Raw genomic sequence first — 22,002 nt, forward strand, 5'->3', positions numbered from 1 at the left:
ATTGCAGTATTCTAGTCTGCATCTCCGCAAGGTAATACATAAAACCTGGCCTGTTAGTGGGCCCCGAGGACTGGAGTTGATGACCACTGTCCTATGTGATGATTGTTTCGGTAACAGGTTCCCTTTTAATGAGACATCAAGGGTCTTAAAGACCTCCTCCCCAATGTCTCCCCTGTGCTCCACTCAGTGGAATGCAATGCACATCGCACTGCTGCACATTTATTCCCGGCCTCTTGATGGGCGGGGAAACTGTGACACACGAGGTCACCAACTAGAAGGAGAGTGTCTGCTCTCCTCCCCCCCTGCCCCCTCCTTATCTACACCGGTCCCAGGTCCTTAGATGGGCAAGCGGAGCCGGCATAAAAACCGTGCCGGGGGGGTGCACGAGGGGAGCATTCAGACGGCAGGTCGAAACTTCTGGTCGCCATGTAGGGCTGCTCCTTCATCCCTTTAAAACCAAACACACAGGTTCTGTGGCTGATTAGATGGTCATTAAACTCACTTGGTGCCTTATCTGCATTAAATTAGCCCCGGAACCTGTGTATTTCATACGCGTTCGGGTTTAAAGGGATGAGCTGGCAACCCTATCGCCATGGCGACCTGGCACCTGAGGCTGGTCGATCCCTGGTATAGTTGCTTAGTGTCCTGGATCCCGCAGGGTGAGGAGGTGAGCGGGGAGAAATAAGCTCCGATGGGGGTGTGAGGGGGCTGGGAGGGGTGCATACGAGTGAAAGGATTACAATGGCGGCCATGTTAGATTGCGGAGGATGTTTTCTCTGCGGGGGGTGGTAGCCGAAATGGAATGAAGGGGCAGCGATACGTCTGTCCATTTTTTATCTGCCTATTACAGACTCTATAAAGTGTAGGATATCTATCGTCATCTGCTGGAGATAAAAGACATCACAGTGACTATGGAGGAAGAGGACGGACATGACGGGGGGGTTACTGAATATAAATATAAAATAATATCTTATTACCTCCTCTGCTGCCAGTTCCAGCAATGTCTTCCCTTCACTTCCCGTCTTTATTATTTATATAGTCTTGTTTGTACATGACATCACTTCCTGTCTTGATACTCATCACTTCCTGTCTGTGCCTACAAATCATTGAGATCACCACCTTGTGGCAATTTAAATAACTGCAGCCTACATTATGTTTCCATATTTTGCCTGCTGCCTCGTTCTTCTGTTATGTTGCATATACAGTATCTCACATAAGTGAGTACACCCCTCACATTTTTGTAAATATTTTCTTCTATCTTTTCATGTGACAACACTGAAGAAATGACACTTTGTTACAATGTGAAGTAGTGAGTGTACAGCTTGTATAACAGTGTAAATTTGCTGTCACACCGCAACTCCGATCTAGGTAACGGAGACTCTTTACCACGTGATCATCCGTGTCCAATTACGGCTGTTCAGGATGTACACAGGAAGAGCCGGTCTGACAGACGTGAGTAGAGGAGAGCCGATCGGCTGCTCCTCTGACGGGGTGGGTCTGTGGTGATCGATTATCAGCGCAGCCCCCCCCCGAGGATGCCCACACTGGACCACCAGGGATGTCACCACCAGGTATGCCAACCTAGACCACCAGGGATGTCAATCAGTGCCCACAATGGATGCCAATGAGTGCCCACAATGGATGCCAATCAGTTCCCACAATGGGCATCACTGATTGGCAGGCATTATTGTTTGGCACTGATTGGCATTCATCAGTACCATACATTACAGTACATCAGTGCCCATCCGTGCCACCTATCAGTGCCTATCCGTGCCACCTATCAGTGCCCATCAGTGCTGCCTATCAGTGCCCCATCAGTGCTGCATATTAGTAGTGCCCATCATCAGTTCCCATCAATGCAACCTCATCAGTGCCACCTCATCGGTGCCCATCACTGCTGCCTTATCAGTGCCCATCAGTGAAGGAGAAAACGTACTTATTTACAAAGTTTTGTAACTGAAACAAAAAAAACATTTTTTTTTCAAAATTTTTGATCCTTTTTTTATTTATTTAGCAGAAAATAACAATCCCAGAGGTGATCAAATATCACCAAAAGAAAGCTCTATTTGTGGGAACAAAATGATAAAAATTTAGTTTGGGTACAGTGTAGCATGACCGTGCAATTGTCATTCAAAGTGTGACAGCGTTGAAAGCTGAAAATTGGTCTGGGCAGGAAGGTGTCTAAGTGCCCGGTATTGAAGTGGTTAAAAGTGCTCACAGAATGGAAAAATCTCTCTCTTGCCATTTTGAGCCCAGCTGATCAGACAATATCTAGGGGACGACCTTACGTTAAGTATCATATTGATGTTCTTTTGTATTATGCTCTGTAATATTTTCCTTTAGTGTTTTTATGTTAGCATTTCCTATCTTCTTGGGAAATAAATAAGACGTTGTTTTATTAAGCAGTGTGTTTCTATTCATAGCCAACCTTATATCATTGTACTATCACCAGTAACATTATCAGAGCTATAATAGACTAGCTAACTATAGGAATAGACAAGTTAATTCATATATGGAATAAATAGAGGGAATCCATAACCACCTAATATTTATTTCAGGCACTGATGAGGCTGCATTGATGGGCACTGATGAGGCAGCATTGATAGGCACCGATTAGGCTGCACTGATGAGGTGCCACTAAAAAACTGATGGGACTGCACTGATGATCAGTGCCCTGATTATCAGTGTAAATGCTGTACTCACTGCCCTGCCAGATCAGCTCTCCTTTCCTCACATGCTGTCTCTGTGTGAGGAAAAGAGAGCTGATAACCAGCAAGGCTGTTTACATGTGAGCAGCTGTTATTGGACACAGTTGATTACATGGTAAAGGGGTGCAGTGATTGTCCCTTTACCATGATCTGTGCTCCAAGGGACACAGCGATCACAGACCACTTGGGACACAGCGATCACAGCGATCACAGACCACAAGCTTGTCGGTGTGCTCAACCACTTGGTCACTGCTCTGCAGCGCGGCTCTCCAGTTCTGGGATGGTGTCCCTTGCCCTCTTCCCAAGAATGCGCTTCCCGTGTGCCCCCCCCCCCCCCCCCCAGGGGCACACGGGAAGCGCATTCTTGGGAAGAGGGCAAGGGACACCATCCCAGAACTGGAGAGCCGCGCTGCAGAGCAGTGACCAAGTGGTTGAGCACACCGACAAGCTTGTTTCAAAGTGCAAAGCTCTTTATTCTTCTATGATCACGCAGAAAAGCAATGTTTTGGGACCACGCAAGATCCCTTCCTCAGGCATGTGGAAGGTTTATCAGAGGGTTATCCTCATTTCCTGTAGCTCTTCTTCCTGAGCACATTGTACTTGTGCACCAACCAAACCAGCATAATTGGCTAAATCCATGACCACCACCTTGCTGGCATGTACAGTATATGCTTATGTACTAATAATGATAAATTAGTGACTAACTTGGGAATGGTCTTCAGCCCACAGGAGTGCCTCCTCATCAGTGCAGGTTATCAGCGCCCATCAGTGCAGCCAGATCAGTGTACATCAATGCAGCCTCGTCATCTTATGTGCATGATGCCCGCCTGTATTTACATGATGCAGACCCCTCCCTTGTAGCAGCCTTGGAGTTGTTCATTACTTTTAGAGCCTACTCAGGTGTTTGGATTAATGGGACTAAGCCTGTTTTGTTTCCCCTGGATTCCCATGCTCGGTCACTGGTGTACCCCTCCCCGCTAAGATGGAAGGATTGATTTCGGGATTTGGGCATTCAGGTGACACAGGAGTTGTCCAGTTTTCTGGCCCGCAATTTGCATCATATCCTCTCACTACTCTGGGGAACGATGTGCCTCCTGGTCCAGTCTCCACCTAACCTATTAGGTTGTAGTAATATATTTAAGATGATGATCCTTCCTAAATGTAACTATGTATTTTGAAATTGCCCTATGTGAGTGTCGGGTTTTGTTTTTTTGGAGATTGATCACTATATGAGTTCTTTTATGTGGAATGGTGCCCTTCCCTGAATAGGGAAGTCCACCCTACACCTTCCACCTTGATGGGGAGGCTTGGCCCTTCCTAACTTTAAAGTTCACTATTGGGCAGCCATCCTGGTTACCGTTCGTTGGCAGTTTGTTCATTCCTGATCGCAGGGGTGTGTCTGGAGGTTGCTTTCTTGGGTTCCTTCACTGAACTCCACAAGGGGGGCTAGGGTCTATAGAGAAGTTCCAGGCCCCACTAGGACAACCTAACAGGTGTGGGCAGCAGCTAGAAGTAGACTTTGTAAACCTAACCATTGGTCTCCTACATAGCCCCTGTGGGAGAACCCCTCCCTGGGGCATTTTCATACTATTCCAGACCCCCAATTTTGGGCACGGTTTGGTATTAAAACCTTGCGAGACATCATGCAGGCTGGCACTTTGCTCTCATTTCCACAGCTTTCCCGGACATATCAGTTGCCCGGTTGGATGGTGTTTAGGTATCTGTTGATCGGTCACAGTTTCCACAGACGCCAGTCCTCCAAGCTGAGCCAGTTGAGGAGCTTTTGTCCCAAGGTAACCTACAGAAATCCCTGTCCTCCATATATGCCACGCTTCTTAGTATTAATTCTCCGAAGGTTGACCACCTGTGGGATCTCTGGAAGGATGATATTTCTCTCAATAGGGAGGACTGCAAAAACAATCTTGAGGACTATCCTAAATTGGTTATCTTTTTCAGGGAAAAGCTAATTCAAACAAAAGTTCTACATAGGGTGTTCTACACTCCTCTACAATTACATAGAAGCTATCCTGACTGCTCCACACTTTTTCTTCGTTGTTTGATCCACCCAGGCTCCTTCTTCCTCTTGTTCTGGGCTTGCCCTAAGGTATAAAACAAACACAAGAGAGTGCCTCCATCTAGATGAAGTGATTTATTAAAAAACAATAAAAATGCACTCACTAGTTAAAACTGGATCAAGGCTTGTTATAAACCCATATAGATCTCCACAGGACCACTGTGAGGCTGCAAAGCTCTGCAGGCAAGCGGAGGGCTGAAGCAGAGTTCTTGGTGGAAGTACAGCTGTCAGGCTGGAATATAGGCAACAGTGGTTTCCGTGTACAGCAATATGGCTTCAGCTCCAAACAGCATCTCGCTCGGCAGGGTGATGGTGACAGGAAGTAAAGGGGCGTGGCTACATGTTTCAGGGCAACAGGACTGCCTCTTTATCAAGCCATAGGATAACTTGTTTTATATATGTGCATTAGGATCTCAAGACCTAATCTGAGAGGAGCTGCATCCACCTCACCCTGTGTCCCCTGCCACTCTCCTGGCCCTCTTATGTGCCCCGTTAAATGACGGCTGGGGTCTAGTCAGCGAAATCGCTTATTCATTTTCTTTGCCCTAAGGTATCTTAATTTTGGGTGGATATCTTTGATCTCATCAACACCCAATTGCAACTGACATATCTCCCAACTGTCCCTGATTTCGAGGGACTGTCCCTGATTTGGAGCAATGTCCCTCTGTCCCTCGTTCCTCCTCATGTGTCCCTCATTTTGGTCTGATCTATATAGTTGTATATAAAATGCACTTTTTATCTATCAAAAAGTGTTTCCCAGTGTTAAACCTTTCATCTGATTTCTAAATTGCTGCATTTGTGAATTCCAGAAGTCAATATAAAGGAATAGTAGTGGTAAAAAAGCACTTGTGGGTTTAACCAATCTTGGTTTTTTGTACAATTCTCCTTTAAGGGGGCGTGGCAAGGGGTGTGTCCTATGCTTGCATGCTTTTTCTGATAGGTGTCCCTCATTCCCATCTCCAAAAGTTGGGAGGTATGGCAACTGAGTCTTCCAGTATCTTCAGAGTTGGCCTTGTTGGGTATACATGATGATGCTCAAAGACCTCATAAACTGGTGGTCTCCTATCTACTGTATGATGCTAAGAAAGAGATTCTGTGTAAATGGAACTCATCTGCTCTTCCATCCTGGGAGGCCATGAACAGTGCTGCCTTACCTCTGCATAATTTGACATATATTAACCTGAATCGTCACTGACACAGTTTGGCTCTCCTGGACGACCTAGTAGCATGACTGTCAGACATTCTCTGTTTTCCTTACTCTCGGGGGAAACAAAAAACTTTTTCTGCCCTCCAGTTTCTCTTGCCCTCTCCTTCCCTCCTCCCATCACCTTTTATTTTTCCTTCTCATCTGTACCGTTGCTGTATCTGGAATTGCTACCTAAATGGCGTACTTTTCATATTATTGGTTTTCCTGCCTGGATCGTGCACGAGTGGATTGCACTATACCTTAATGGTGCTCATGTAATGACCATGCCAATGTGCGTTTTGTTGGACCATTGCACTGCTTTGATTCATTTAATAAAGCAATCCTGTTTGGTTAAAATAAATAAATAAGTCATTACCCTTCCTTCCACTACCCTCTAGTTCAGGGGTCTCCAAACTTTCGAAAAACAAAGGGCCAGTTCACTGCCCTTAAAACTTTAGGGGAGCCGGACTATGGTCAGTGAGAGTAGAAAATGCCCTTGGTGGGAGGAAACAATGCCATGGGCTTGGTGATCCAATGGAATTAAAAAATTTATATAATTGGTGTTAGTGAGAGGAATAGTGCCCCATAATTGGTGTCCGTGGGAGATTTATTTCCCTATTTCTGATATCACTGGAAGAAATAGTGCCCCAAGGGCCAGATAAAGGCAAGCAAAGGGTCACCATCTGGCCATGGGCCGCAGTTTGAAGACTCCTGCTCTAGTTGATCATTGGACTGAAAATCAGTACCCTATTTTAATATCCTTTACTTACCTAAGGCTATGTTTCCACTATTGCGTCCCCAAAGTTGCGCGATTTTGCCGTGATTTTTTGCCGCGACTTGAAGCAATGCCTGTGTATTCTTGAGGTCTATGAACCTCAAGTGGCATCAAAGTGGAACCAAAGTAGTGCAGGGACTATTTTGAAGTCGCTACGTCTTGAAGTCGCACAAATATGAACGGTACTCATTGTAAATCATGGGGTACGACTTGTCATGCGACTTTTCAGTCCCAAATCGCATGAAAAGTCGCACTAGTGGAAACCTAGCCTGACGGTAAGGAAGGAGCACTGACAATAGATAGGCCATAGGAGCCTATGGGTGACGTCACTGCACCCAGACATTACATGTTGGGAGGGGGCATTGTTAAGAGTGGTTAAGTTTTGCCTAAAATTCTACTTTAAAGCCAATCAAGGTGGAAAAGGGATTCATGTGTGGATGTGCCTACATGCATGAAACCGTTCCTATAAGAAAACTTTAGGAATTATGACGACTGCAAAAAAGGAAAGATAGGGACACCACAAAGAGGGAGTCAGGATCCAGATCGTAACCTGGAACCTCTGCCATGTCTGGCTGTGGCTCTTCACCTGAGGTTCTGAACAGCTCCCTGCCCAATTCCTTGGACAACTTTGCCTTGTATCTTGTTTCTGGTGAACCTTGAACTCTTTGCTCCGCCAATGAACTTCCAGATTTAAGCCACCCCTTTACACTGTTTGCCAGATTATTGTGCTCTCTCCAGCAAATATGTTAATTCTCTGACTACCTGCTGCTGTCTTTATCATCACTACCACTCATAATCTACCTTTGACTTGTTTACTGACAACACTTCTGCCTGATACCATCCAGCTACTACTCATCTTTTGGTTTGTTCATTGACCACTCTTCTGCTTGTTCCCTATCAGCTTGATTTGCTATCTGACACTAGCTTGCTGTCTTACTGCTGGGGCATTCCAGAGGGCCGTGGCCTGGCATGAGCATGGAGTGAAACCCATCTCCTCCATCAGGAGTTCTGGTGAAGACCATCTAGTGCTTAGAACCTACATCTTGGGTGAGCCTGCATCATCTGCCAGGGGGATCTGTTTGTGTATTCATCCAGCTGACTAGTGAGCGAATCTCTCCACTGTTATAGCCACTGGCCTCCGAGCCTGATCCCAGACCTTGACAGTGGGTACAAAGAGAGGTACACACAGTTGTTTCGTTGACTGAACAAAACCACCCGGTTAATGCCAACATATTTATTAACAGTATCATCAGACGTGTGTGAACTGATGCTTGACTAGATGTTCTTTACGTATAAAACATTTCCCACACTCTGAACATGGAAAAGGACGTTCTCCATTGTGACTTTCCAGGTGTCTATTAAGGCTTCCTCTCCATGTGAAACTTTTCCCGCACTTCAAACAGCAAAAAGGATGCTCGCCAGTGTGGCTCCTCTGGTGTGCGAGTAGTTTGGCTTTCACGCAGAAACATTTCCCGCACTCCGAACAAGAGAAGGGCCACTCGCCTTTGTGGCTTCTCTCGTGTATAGTAAGGCTTCCTTTCCGGGTGAAAGATGTCCCACACTCCGAGCAAGAAAACGGACGCTCGCCCGTGTGAATTTTTAGATGTTGTAAAAGTGCGTTTTTCCTAGTGAAACAGTTTCCACAGGCTGAACATGAATAAGGGCGCTCACCCGTGTGCATTCTCTGGTGCGATAGAAGTCCTTTTTTCTCAGTGAAACATTTCCCGCACTCTGAACACGAATAAGCATTCTCACTCTTGTGAGTTTTCTGGTGTAAAAGAAGTTCTTTTTCATCAGTGAAAGATTTTCTGCACTCTGAACATGAAAAGGTTACGCTGGTGTGAGATCTGAGATGTACAAGAAGTTCGGATTTCTTCCTGAAAGATTGCCCACACCCCAAACACGAGTATGGATTCTCCTCTATGTGAATCCCTTCATAGCCTAATGAAGAGTCCTTGGGATTAGATGGATATGTTGCTCTTTCCACAATGGGAGAACAGAGATTGATGTCCGAATTCATAGTATGTGATTCATCAGAAGATTTCTCAGGATAAAAGGAATCCATTGATGTCTTCAAACAGTAGGAGCGGTGATGTATCATTTTAGTGATGGAATTTGCTCCTGTAGAAGACTGTACAATGCTATTTTCTTCGGATTTAAAATCTGCAGGCAATATACAATTTTCCTCTGAAATATACTGTCCATCTGGGGAAAATAAATTTTTTATAAAATGTTAAAGGTGTCTTTAATTGAGTGATGTAAGTTAGTCAAGCATTTGACAGGTTACCAGAGCTCTGGCCAAATGATAACACAAATCAGATGAAGAATAAAGGAAGATAGACCTTTCAAAAGGTGTACAGTATCTCCTCCTCATTTGTTGGGAACATGACGTTATATTGAGGAATGGAGATGGACCTTTCATATGGTGTACAGTATCTCCTCCTCATTTGTTGGGAACATGACATTATATTGAGGAATGGAGATGGACCTTTCATATGGTGTACAGTATCTCCTCCTCATTTGTTGGGAACATGACATTATATTGAGGAATGGAGATGGACCTTTCATATGGTGTACAGTATCTCCTCCTCATTTGTTGGGAACATGACATTATATTGAGGAATGGAGATGGACCTTTCATATGGTGTACAGTATCTCCTCCTCATTTGTTGGGAACATGACATTATATTGAGGAATGGAGATGGACCTTTCATATGGTGTACAGTATCTCCTCCTCATTTGTTGGGAACATGACGTTATATTGAGGAATGGAGATGGACCTTTCATATGGTGTACAGTATCTCCTCCTCATTTGTTGGGAACATGACGTTATATTGAGGAATGGAGATGGACCTTTCATATGGTGTACAGTATCTCCACCTCATTTGTTGGGAACATGATGGCCAGTGTACTTAGTACAGTGACAGTGTATAGTATTATCACAGATCACTGTATTAGTGTCACTAGCGACATCAGTGTCAGTTAGGGATTCTCCCAGCCAGTGTCTGTTGGCACCAGATTGCCCATGACACTATCACAGCCCCACTATAAATTGCTGATCACTGCCATTACAGTATAGATATATATATATCTATAGCTGCGTAAATTCCAGTATATATCCCATAGTTTGTAGACGCTAGAACTTTCACACAAACCAATTATTGACGTTATACTGGGGAATGGAGATGGACCTTTCATATGGTGTACAGGATCTCCTCCTCATTTGTTGGGAACATGACGTTATATTGAGGAATGGAGATGGACCTTTCATATGGTGTACAGAATCTCCTCCTCATTTGTTGGGGACATGACGGCCAGTGTCATTAGTAAAGTGTCAGTGTACAGTAATTTCACAGATCACTGTATTAGTGTCACTAGCGACATCAGTGTCATTTAGGGATTCTCCCAGCCAGTGTCTGTTAGCACTAGATTTCCTGCCACACTATCACAGTCCCACTATAAGCCATTGATCACCGCCATTACAGAATAGCGTCTATAGCTACGTAAATTCCAGTATATATCCTGAAGTTTTGTAGGCGCTATAACATTCACACAAACTAATTATTATACACTTATTGCGATTTTTTTTTACCAATAACATGTAGCAGAATACATTTTGGCCTAAATCCATGAAGGAAATAGATTTTTTTTTTATTGGATATGTTTCATAACAGAAAGTAGAAAATATATTTTTTTCCCCAAAATCTTCAGTCTTTTTTTATTTATATAATTATGCCACCATAAGAAAACTCTATTTGTGTGAAAAAATGATATAAAAAGTTAATTTGGGTACAGTGTTGCATGACCTGCATTTCCTGGTCATGAAGGGGGTAAAACCTTCCAGTGGTTAAAATATATGTTTGGGAGTTTTAACTAATCTTCAGGCCTAAAATGTGCATTTAACACATGGGCAAAAAATAAAAGTACAATGAAAATATGACGTTTTTTACTTACTTGTGTCCATATGTAGAGAAGATTCCTCCTGTTTACTTTTCATATTCATCTCTCTCTCCTCCATAGACTGTTGATCTCCACTCACCAACATCTCTTCTTCTTCCTCTTTAATCTCAACTTTGATGTCTTTTAGTTCTTCATCCTAAACCCCAAAGATGATAAAATATAACATCTGGAAACATTACTGCAAATACTAAAGACATTACATAAAGGAATGTCACCTCATCGTTTAAAATAATATTTGAGTTCTATTGCTCAGTCCCATCTACCTGATCATGGTGTGTATAGCTGTGATATTCCTGTGTGGAATCCCGGCAATACAGAGGACTTCCTCCCTCCATAGACTGCTGAGCTCCACTCACCAACATCTCCTCTTCTTTATTAAGCTCAACTTTGATGTCTTTCAGTTTTTCACCCTAAACCCCAAAGATAAAAAATTATAACATGAAAGTTACTCCAAAGAAGATATGTCACTTGGTAGTTTAAAATAACTTTCAGTTTCTATTGCTCAGTCCAATCTACCTGATCATGGGGAGAAATGTTGATATCTTCCTGTATAGAATCCCAGGAATATGAGAGAGGATCACCCTCCTCCATAGACTGCTGATCTCCACTCACCAACGTCTCTTCATCTTCCTCTTTAACCTCAATTTTGATGTCTTTTAGTTCTTTTCCCTATACCCCAAAAATGACAGAGTACAATTAAGGACAACGACCGGTTATAATAAATAAATATATAATAGGCACCAAGAATTCAGCTTTAAGGACACAGCCCACTTGCCAAATTTGCTTTTAAGGGCTATTTAACAAATTGTTCTTTACAGCAGGATTGCCATATGGGGATCTCAGCTTCATCCAGCATCCATTGTAAAAAAGCAGCCTCCTGGTTATTTAGCAGCCCCACTCAGGCTACACTGGATCTTAGCCTATTAGAACTCTCATTCCAGAACACTACGGTGTTCACACTCTGCTCCTGCATCAACTCTAGCTCCAGGTGTTAGCCTGGCCAGTGCAGACAGACACACATGCCTAGTATGTTCCTGCACCTTCTGTTCCATGGCAGCACAATGGTCTCTTTGGGAGGGTGGGGCCTTGGAGCACAGTCAGCTTCCATATCATAAGGCCTGTGCACAGCTGCACAATCAGCAGGTGTTGGTCTCCATCAAAACATGGACCCAGGTAAGGAGGCTTCATAGCACCGAATACTCTACAAAGTCTCTAGGCTCCGGGACCCATACCAGGATTTTCCAGTTCTGGAGAAAACTGAAAGCTCTGTTTTCTCCTAGTAAGTCACACATCCTGGAGCACCTCAACCTGCATTGATGATAACCTTGGGTGCCACCAAACCCTTATCACACCATGACATGACACAGCCTGGTCACAATATATATCTATATATATAGATATACATACGGTATACACACCTCTTTGCGTAGTGCGTATACATGAGGTATACACACTACATAAAGAGGTGAAAGAACGGTTTGGGACTTTATATGAGACAATAACCTGGTAGGGCCATCATCCCTATCTATATGAATAAAAGAAAAGGTGGGCTTTATATGAAGTACGCAGGTGGATAAAAAGTCAAGTATATTGAATGAAAAAATTGTATATTAAATGATACTAATCATGGGCTGTATATTATCCTAGTTCCTAGTGCCACATTCAACCAACAGCCTTGTTTGTAAGTATCTTAGAGAGTGGGGCTCCTTCAATTTGTATTTATTTATTTTTTACCCCTTTCTTCTAATATGGTCAGACCACATAGCTATTCCCTTACTCTATTACAGATACAAGTCACGTGCATCCGTGAGAAACGCGTAGAGCTGTCATATGCCGTGTTTCAATCTATCATGGTACATTATATGTACTGTCTGCAATCATATGACAATTTACCTACCGTATATACATATATATACCGTTATACGTAGTATAAGTCGAGGCCCTAATTTACCACAAAAAAATGGGAAAAACGTATTGACCCGAGTATAAGACGAGGGTGAGAAATGCAGCAGCTACTGTAAGTGGAAAAAGAGGGTCAACAATGCCCATCTGCAGCTGTATACCTCCCTGTGTCCTGTGCATGTGTCCTGTGTATATGTGCATGTGTCTGTGTCCTGTGTATATGTGCATGTGTCATGTGTATGTGTCCTGTGTATGTGTCCTGTGTATGTGTGCATGTGTCTGTGTCCTGTGTATCCTACCTGTGTCTTGTGCATGCCTCCATGTGCCGCTCTGCACCGATCAGCGTGTGCTATTACTATTCGGCGGCCATTCACCGTTCAAAAGCCGCGCCTCATCCTTGTCCATGATAGGCAGAAAACTCCATTTCCCAGCAGTCAGCGGTCAGCCTATCACGGACATTCTCTCATCCTCATACCACAGACGAGGATGAGAGAATGTCCATGATAGGCTGTACACTGACTGCTGGGAAATGGAGTTTTCTGCCTATCATGGACGAGGAGGAGGCGCGGCTTTTGAACAGTGAATGGCCGCCGAATAGTAAAAGCACACGCTGGGCGCCATCTGCCTGCATGAAACGCTGATCATGTAGGCAGACGGCGGTGACTCGAGTATAAGTCAAGGGGGGCACTTTCAGCCCAAAAAAAAGGGCTGAAAATCTCGACTTATACTCGAGTATATACAGTAATTGTATGTTTGTGTATATATATATATATATATGTGTTATCTCGATAATATACAGCCTATGATTATTATCATTTAATATACTATTTTTCATTCAATAAACTTGACTTTTTATGCACCTGCGTGTTTCATATAAAGTCCCACCTTTTCTTTTTATTCATACACACTACGTAATCCTTCTCTCATAGTCATTAATGGACAATTGTAGGGATGAAAAAAGAACGTTTTTTTGCTGAAAGTAGAAGACTATTCAAACAATACATTTCAAGGAACCGATTCACTTAGATGAAAATAAATATATTAGATTGGTATGCAAAAGACCCTCCGCCAAACCTTTACCATAATCCAGAATATCCCCGTTTCTGGTTTATAGACATGTCCTGATGGCACTGGGTAGAATAATGTAGCTCTGGTCTACATAGAGCACAGGGGAAGAGGAGGAACAGGTAGCTCCTTATGACCCTTTTCATGTACCTGATGATGGTGAGGGATGGTGTGATCTTCCTGTGTGGAATCCCGGGAATACAGAGGACGGAGACATCTCTCTGGTGGGTTCCCATTACTGGATCCATCTGTAGGAAACACACACACTGACTGAATACATTGTTTCTATGTGTTTATCAGATGATGGGGGATCTAGGTGGACCCTCCGTACTGCTCTCTCCTTTACAATAAAGTCTCCACTTACCCTGTGATGTGAGGGGCGGCTGATTCTCCATCATGACGTCCTTGTAGAGATCCTTGTGTCCTTCTAAATACTCCCACTCCTCCATGGAGAAATAGACAGTGACATCCTGACACCTTATAGGAACCTGACACACACAATGATACAGTCACCATCCAGACACATCCCTTGTCTGTTACTGGATAATGTCCCAGAATTCCCGGCACCGCTCACCTCTCCTGTCAGCAGATCAATGATCTTGTTGGTGACTTCTAGGATCTTCTTGGCACTGGTTACCTCTGTTGTCAGGCAGTGAGGTGGAGGCACTGTGATGGGTGATGTCCTGTGAGAAGACGGCTGCTGGGTGGCTCCTTCAAAACTGTGGTTGGACCAGTGAGGGCAGGCCAGACCTCATAACTAGGGTTAGAAAGCACTTAAAGTAGAACTATAGGCAAAACTTTTTATTCATTTTGGATAGAGTAAGGGAAAGTTATAACCCGTTAGATTTTTTTTTTTTGCCATCTGCGTCCTATTGTTTAGATCTCCCTTCACTTCCTGTCCTATAGCTAAACAGGAAGTGAAAGGAAATCCCTGAAAATAACGGGAATTACTTGGGGACCCCAAGGGCCCCAGAACTAGTGTCCCCATTGGAAAATGTCCTCTCTATTATTTTTCTGGGGACAACCGAAAATCTGAGATTTTCTTTTACTTTCACTTTTAAATAAATGGTAAGCAGGACAAATAGAGAGAATGAATCTCCTTAACGGGGACACAGACAGCAACTGATAGGTGTCCTAATCCCTCTCCACTCCATCCAAAACTAAAAAAAAGTTTTGCCTTCAGTTATACTTTAAAAGCATGGGAGAACGTACTACATGTACTTTGTCTAATAGGGGACAGGACTGCAAAAAATAGAATGACAGATCTCCTTTAAAGAGATTGCCTCTTGGTTCCTGTTAGGTCTACTGAACAGGAAGTGAAGTTAAATCTTACTAATGGGAGACATAGCAATACAATATTGAAAGGGCTATAACCAGTCTCTGCTTTATCCTAAACAAGAAGAACTTTTGGTTTAGATACAGTATAAGTTCAGAGATCAGAATAATTTCATGTGACCTCCCATAATCTTCCTCGCTTTTTCTCTATCAGCAGGTAGGTAGATGACCTCCATGTCGTGATCACCTGAGGTGTGAATGGACCTGGAGAGGAGATGGTTGTGTACAGTGATGGCCAAATGGGTGGATATTTTCGATGCTGGCAGAAATAGAAAGGAGATACAGCGATACATCTGGTCTATAAACCAGAGGTTCTGGATGGACAGTTGGATAAATGGTTCTATTTTTAGGATGTATCCGGTCTATAAACCAGAGGCTCTGGATGGACAGTTGTATAAATGGTTCTATTTTTAGGATGTATCCGGTCTATAAACCAGAGGCTCTGGGTGGACAGTTGGATAAATGTCTCTATATTTAGGATGTATCTAGTCTATAAACCAGAGGCTCTGGATGGACAGTTGGATAAATGGTTCTATATTTAGGATGTATCTGGTCTATAAACCAGAGGATCTGGATGGACAGTTGGATAAATGTTTCTATATTTAGGATGTATCCGGTCTATAAACCAGAGGCTCTGGATGGAGAGTTGGATAAATGGTTCTATATTTAGGATGTATCTGGTCTATAGACCAGAGGCTCTGGATGGAGAGTTGGATAAATGGTTCTATATTTAGGATGTATCTGGTCTATAAGGATGAGCTCCGGCGTGTTCGCACACTCCACGTGCAGAGCCCACCAGGAAGTCGGCACGGCGCTAATCAAAGGCAGTGAGACATTGTCCTGATCTCTGCAGCCGCACATCAGGACAATGTCTCACTGCCTGTGATTAGCGAAGCCGACTTCCTGGCGGGCTCTGCACGTGGGTTGTGCGAACACGCCGGAGCTCATCCTTACTACCTATGTTTTTATTTTGTTCTGAGGACTCCTTTTAATAACTATACAAAGTATTTATGAGTGTAACAGCATCTGCTGGAGATAAAAGACATCACAGTGACTATGGAGGAAGAGGACGGACATGACGGGGGATTACTGGATGTAAATATAAAATAATATCTTTATTACCTCCTCTGCTGCCAGTTCAAGCAATGTCTCCTCTCTACTTCCTCCCAACTCACCTCTCACCCGGAACTTCCAGTTATTAACAACATCACTTCCTGTCTGTGTGGTCTACTCACAATTATTGAGATTGCCACCTAATTGTGATTTTAATAACTGTATCCTACGTTAGAATTCATTTTTTATCTCTCTGCTGTCCCCTTCTCCCATAATGTTGAATGAATGAGTAACCTGCGCTACATATGCAAACTTAATCGCCTCAAGGCGCTTTATACCGCCATAAAAGACATGGGTCTTGAGCTTCTTCCCAAAGACCAGATGGATTTCTTCGGAGCGGATGTTGATATAGCGCAGTCGTTTACCCCGCAGGGTCCCAACGCACTTACAAACACATACACATGCTAGGGCCAATTTATAGACCGGATCTGATTAACCTACCAGCATGTCTTTGGAAAGTGGGAGGAAACCGGAGTAGCCAGAGGAAACCCACGCAGGCACAGGGAGAACATGCTAACTCCAGGTAGATGGTGTCATGGTTGGGATTTGAACCAGTGACCCTATTGCTGCTAGGTGAAAGTGCTAACCACTACACCACTGTGCAGCTCCCAATTCTCCCTGATTTTGAGGGGCTGTCCCTCTGTCCCCCTCATTTGTCCTTCCTTTTGGTCTGATCCTCATAGTTGTATATATAAAATGCATTTTTTATCTTTCAAAAAGTGTTTCCCGGTGCTAAACCTTTCATCCAATTTCTAAATGGCTGCATTTGTAAATTTTTAAAGCCAATATAATGGCATAGTAGTGGTAAAAAAAAGCTCTTGTGGATTTAATTAAAGTGGATGTAAACCCAATGTCAACCTTTCTAAACTACTGCCATAGGGGTTATCTATAAGGATTTACATGCCTCCTGCATGTATCTTTACCTGTCAAATGTCTCCCCTCTCTCTGTTATGAGACCCGAAAAACTGCAGATTCTGTGGGTGGGTCTGTTGTCTGGAGCTCGGTGGGTGGAGTCAGGGCTGGTACAAGGTGTGGGCAGAAGGGACGGATGCCCTGGGCGGGACCATTTACTGGAGGAAGGGGGGCGCAGTAGAGGCCACGCTACAGACCGCTTTGATCTGTGGCTGCAGCGCTCCCCTCCTACCTCCTCCTCTTGTTTGACACACAGCACCGGGACCGCTGTGTGTCACACAGCTGGGTCTGTGTGTGTGTTCGGCGGCGCTGTAAAAAGGATCCGCCCCCCTAGACTGGCTCATGTGGTAGCAGATTGAATCAGTGTTCCGCCTATCACACGAGCCAGTCTAGGGGGGCGGGACCTTGTTACTGTGCCGCTGAACACACACGCAGACCCAGCTGTGTGACACACAGCGCTGCGGGAGATGTCCGCTGTGTGATCCATCCAGGGAAGGCTATGGTGAGTCTGCATTCATAGGCAAAGTGAGGCTGAAAATATGGTCACAGAGAGAGAGGCTGCGATTATGGTCACAGAGGCTGCAATTATGGGCACAGAGGCTGCAATTATGGGCAGAGAGAGAGGCTGAAATTATGGGCACACAGAGGCTGCGCTTATGGGCACAGAGAGGCTGCAATTATGGGCACAGAGGATGCAATTATGGGCACAGAGAGAGGCTGAAATTATGGGCACAGAGAGGCTGCAATTATGGGCACAGAGAGGCTGCAATTATGGGCACAGAGAGAGGAAGAAATTATGGGCACAGAGGCTGCGATTATGGTCACAGAGGCTGCAATTATGAGCACAGAAGCTGCAATTATGGGCACAGAGAGGCTGCAATTATGGGCACAAAAGCTGCGATTATGGGCACAGAGGCTGCAATTATGGACACAGAGAGAGAGAGGCTGAAATTATGGGCACAGAGAGAAGCTGAAACTATGGGCACAGAGAGGCTGCGATTATGGGCACAGAGAGAGAGGCTGAAACTATGGGCACAGAGAGGCTGCGATTATGGTCACAGTGAGGCTGCAATTATGGGCACAGTGAGGCTGCAATTATGGGCATAGTGAGGCGCCTATCATACGTGTTCCGCCTATCACACGAGCCAGTCTAGGGGGGCGGGACCTTGTTACTGCGCCGCTGAACACACACGCAGACCCAGCTGTGTGACACACAGCGCTGCGGGAGATGTCCGCTGTGTGATCCATCCAGGGAAGGCTATGGTGAGTCTGCATTCATAGGCAAAGTGAGGCTGGAAATATGGTCACAGAGAGAGAGGCTGCGATTATGGTCACAGAGGCTGCAATTATGGGCACAGAGGCTGCAATTATGGGCACAGAGAGAGGCTGAAATTATGGGCACAGAGAGGCTGCGATTATGGGCACAGAGAGGCTGCAATTATGGGCACAGAGGCTGCAATTATGGGCACAGAGAGGCTGTGATTATGGTCACAGAGGCTGCGATTATGGTCAGAGGCTGCGATTATGGGCACAGAAAGGCTGCAATTATGGGCACAGAGGCTGCGATTAGGGGCACAGAGGATGCAATTATGGGCACAGAGAGAGAGGCTGAAATTATGGGCACAGAGAGCCTGCAATTATGATCACAGAGGCTGCGATTATGGTCACAGAGGCTGTAATTTTGGGCACAGAAGCTGCAATTATGGGCACAGAGAGGCTGCAATTATGGGCACAGAGGCTGCGATTATGGGCACAGAGGCTGCAATTATGGACACAGAGAGAGAGGCTGAAATTATGGGCACAGAGAGAAGCTGAAATTATGGTCACAGAGAGGCTGCGATTATGGTCACAGAGGCTGCGATTATGGTCACAGAGGCTGCGATTATGGGCACAGAGGGGCTGCAATTATGGGCACAGAGATGCTGCAATTATGGGCACAGAGGGGCTGCAATTATGGGCACAGAGGCTGTGATTATGGGCACAGAGGCTGCGATTATGGGCACAGAGAGGCTGAAATTATGGGCACAGAGAGGCTGCGATTATGGTCACAGAGGCTGCGATTATGGGCACAGAGAGGCTGCAATTATGGGCACAGAGACTGCGATTATGGGCACAGAGAGGCTGCAATTATGGGCACAGAGAGAGAGGCTGAAACTATGGGCACAGAGAGGCTGTGATTATGGGCACAGAGGCTGCGATTATGGGCACAGAGAGAGAGGCTGAAACTATGGGCACAGAGAGGCTGCGATTATGGTCACAGTGAGGCTGCAATTATGGGCACAGAAGCTGCAATTATGGGCACAGAGAGGCTGCAATTATGGGCACAGAGGCTGCGATTATGGGCACAGAGGCTGCAATTATGGACAGAGAGAGAGAGAGGCTGAAATTATGGGCACAGAGAGAAGCTGAAATTATGGTCACAGAGAGGCTGCGATTATGGTCACAGAGGCTGCAATTATGGGCACAGAGGGGCTGCAATTATGGGCACAGAGATGCTGCAATTATGGGCACAGAGGGGCTGCAATTATGGGCACAGAGGCTGCGATTATGGGCACAGAGGCTGCGATTATGGGCACAGAGAGAGAGGCTGAAATTATGGGCACAGAGAGGCTGCGATTATGGTCACAGAGGCTGCGATTATGGTCACAGAGGCTGTGATTATGGGCACAGAGAGGCTGCAATTATGGGCACAGAGGCTGCGATTATGGGCACAGAGAGGCTGCAATTATGGGCACAGAGGCTGAAACTATGGGCACAGAGGCTGCGATTATGGGCACAGAGAGAGAGGCTGAAACTATGGGCACAGAGAGGCTGCGAATATGGTCACAGTGAGGCTGCAATTATGGGCACAGTGAGGCTGCAATTATGGGCATAGTGAGGCGGCATTGATGGGCACAGCGGTAGGCTGCATTTGATGGGCACTGGTGAGACTGCATTGATCTCTTGTATCATGTCTGCAGTCTCTGAGGGGAGTTTGCTCAATTAGCAATGGTATTGGTAATATACAGCAGGAAGGGGGTTAATGCACTGTCACTGATGCATTAGTTAGATCCCATCGTCTGTAGGCATTGTAGCTTTTCAGAGGGGGGGGCGCAGTTTTTCATCTTAGCCCTGGGCACCGGATGACTTTATCCCGGCACTGGGTGGAGTCGTGATGTCAGTAGACTCCCCACCCACCTCTACACTCCCCTTGTCAATATGCATTTTCTCCTGTGTATTTCTTACACTGAACTTCTGCTATGATCTCTAACATCCAGTGAAAAGACAGGAAAGTAACCACATGACTTCAGCATGACAAATCATGCTGAGGTGTGGAACAGCCAATCCTTGCAGAGCTGCTGAAGAAAGGAGTGGGGGTGGGAATTAAAAAATAATGCATGTCTTAGGCTAGTGCACGAGATGTAAATCACCTGTCACTCACAGCAAGGGGGAGGATTTGACTAAGTTTTTCTCTGTTTGTCAAGTTTTATCTCACTGAACAATAAAAGAGGATTGCTCAGAGCTGGATTAACTCTTTGTGGTAAGACTGGGCTCAAATGATAGGAAATCTTATACTCTACATTATGACATAAAACAAAAATAAAAAATTTGGGTTTACATCCACTTTAACCTTTTTTGTTTGTTAATTCTCCTTTAAGGGGGTGTGGCGGGGGGAGTGTCCTATGCCTACATATGTTTGCTAGTAGATGTCCCTCATTCCCATCTCAAAAGGTTAGGTGGTATGATGTTGGGTGTATTATTAAAAACAAACATTACAGTTAGACCCGGTTCACACTGGTACGACATATACGCTCCGACTTTGAGAGCACATAATGCATGGCATGTATAAATCAATGAATCCCTATGAGAACCATCTTAACTACTGTGTTTCCCCGAAAATAAGACCTACCCTGAAAATTAGACCTAGCGTTATTTTCCAGGAAGGCTGCAATATAAGCCCTACCCGAAAATAAGCCCTAGTTTAAAAAGCTTGTAAAATCCTATAATCCAATCTATTACAGTAGTATATAATGTACAATGTGTGTGTTTCTGTAATATAATTGCGGGGGAAGAGAGCTCCGGCGGGTCATAGAAGCACAGAGTAGCGCTATAACGAAGGTATTTGGCACAATTATATTACAGAAACACACACATTGTACATTATATACTACTGTAATAGAGTGGATTATAGGATTTTACAAGCTTTTTAAACTAGGGCTTATTTTCGGGTAGGGCTTATATTGCAGCCTTCCTGGAAAATAACGCTAGGTCTTATTTTCGGGGAAACACAGTAGTTAAGATGGTTCTCATAGGGAATCATTGATTTATACATGCCATGCATTATGTGCTCTCAAAGTATTTTAACTCGATTCACACTGGGGATTCCTTTCAGGCAAGGAGAGAGAGGGGGAGAGAAGACAGCACATTACATGGTAAGACCTACCCTGAAAATAAGCCCTACTGTGTCTTTTGTTGCCAAAATTAATATAAGACCCGGGCTTTCGGGGAAACACGGTGATCCGAATTTAGAAAAGGTTTCTGCACTACTTTGGTCTGCTTTGGTCCAATTTCAGCCCATTGAATATCATTGAAGTCGTATCCAAGTCGGATCACCATCTTAACTATCCGACGTCGGATGGATTAAAGTCGGATGGAAGTCAGATCGATGTTGGACCGAAGTTGCAGGGCAAAGTGGGATTGACAGTCGTACGACTGTTGTGTCACAACAGTATGAACCGGGCCTGAAACTGAATCAAAGACAAAAAAAAAAAAAAATATGAAAAACAAACGTGATCTTTTTAAAGCCCTAGATCCATAACCCCATATACTTGGGTGTGACATCTATCTCATTACCTCCTCTGCTGCCAGTTCTAGCAATGTCTTCTCTCTACTTCCTCCCGACTCACCTCTGAGTCACACATACGTTTTTACACACACACACACACACACACACACACACACAAGGACTGTCCGGAAAGTGTCCAGTCATGTA

General features: G+C 44.6%; 2 protein-coding genes across 2 annotated transcripts in view; both read right to left on the minus strand.

Moving 5' to 3' along the window:
• Positions 1–21,914, minus strand: part of LOC141104577 (uncharacterized) — a 96,184-nt gene extending 74,270 nt beyond the window's left edge. The window contains exon 1 of the mRNA XM_073594185.1: positions 21,864–21,914. The gene's annotated coding sequence lies outside the window, so the exon portion shown is untranslated. The remainder of the gene's footprint in view (positions 1–21,863) is intronic.
• LOC141104655 (uncharacterized) overlaps positions 1–22,002 on the minus strand; it is a 73,766-nt gene that overhangs the window by 20,998 nt on the left and 30,766 nt on the right. Inside the window, exon 7 of the mRNA XM_073594321.1 lies at positions 8,153–8,948. Coding sequence (XP_073450422.1) covers positions 8,153–8,948 — 796 coding nt within the window. The remainder of the gene's footprint in view (positions 1–8,152; positions 8,949–22,002) is intronic.

Source organism: Aquarana catesbeiana, linkage group LG08 (genome assembly GCF_042186555.1).
Source record: "Aquarana catesbeiana isolate 2022-GZ linkage group LG08, ASM4218655v1, whole genome shotgun sequence".
Taxonomy (NCBI): domain Eukaryota; kingdom Metazoa; phylum Chordata; class Amphibia; order Anura; family Ranidae; genus Aquarana; species Aquarana catesbeiana.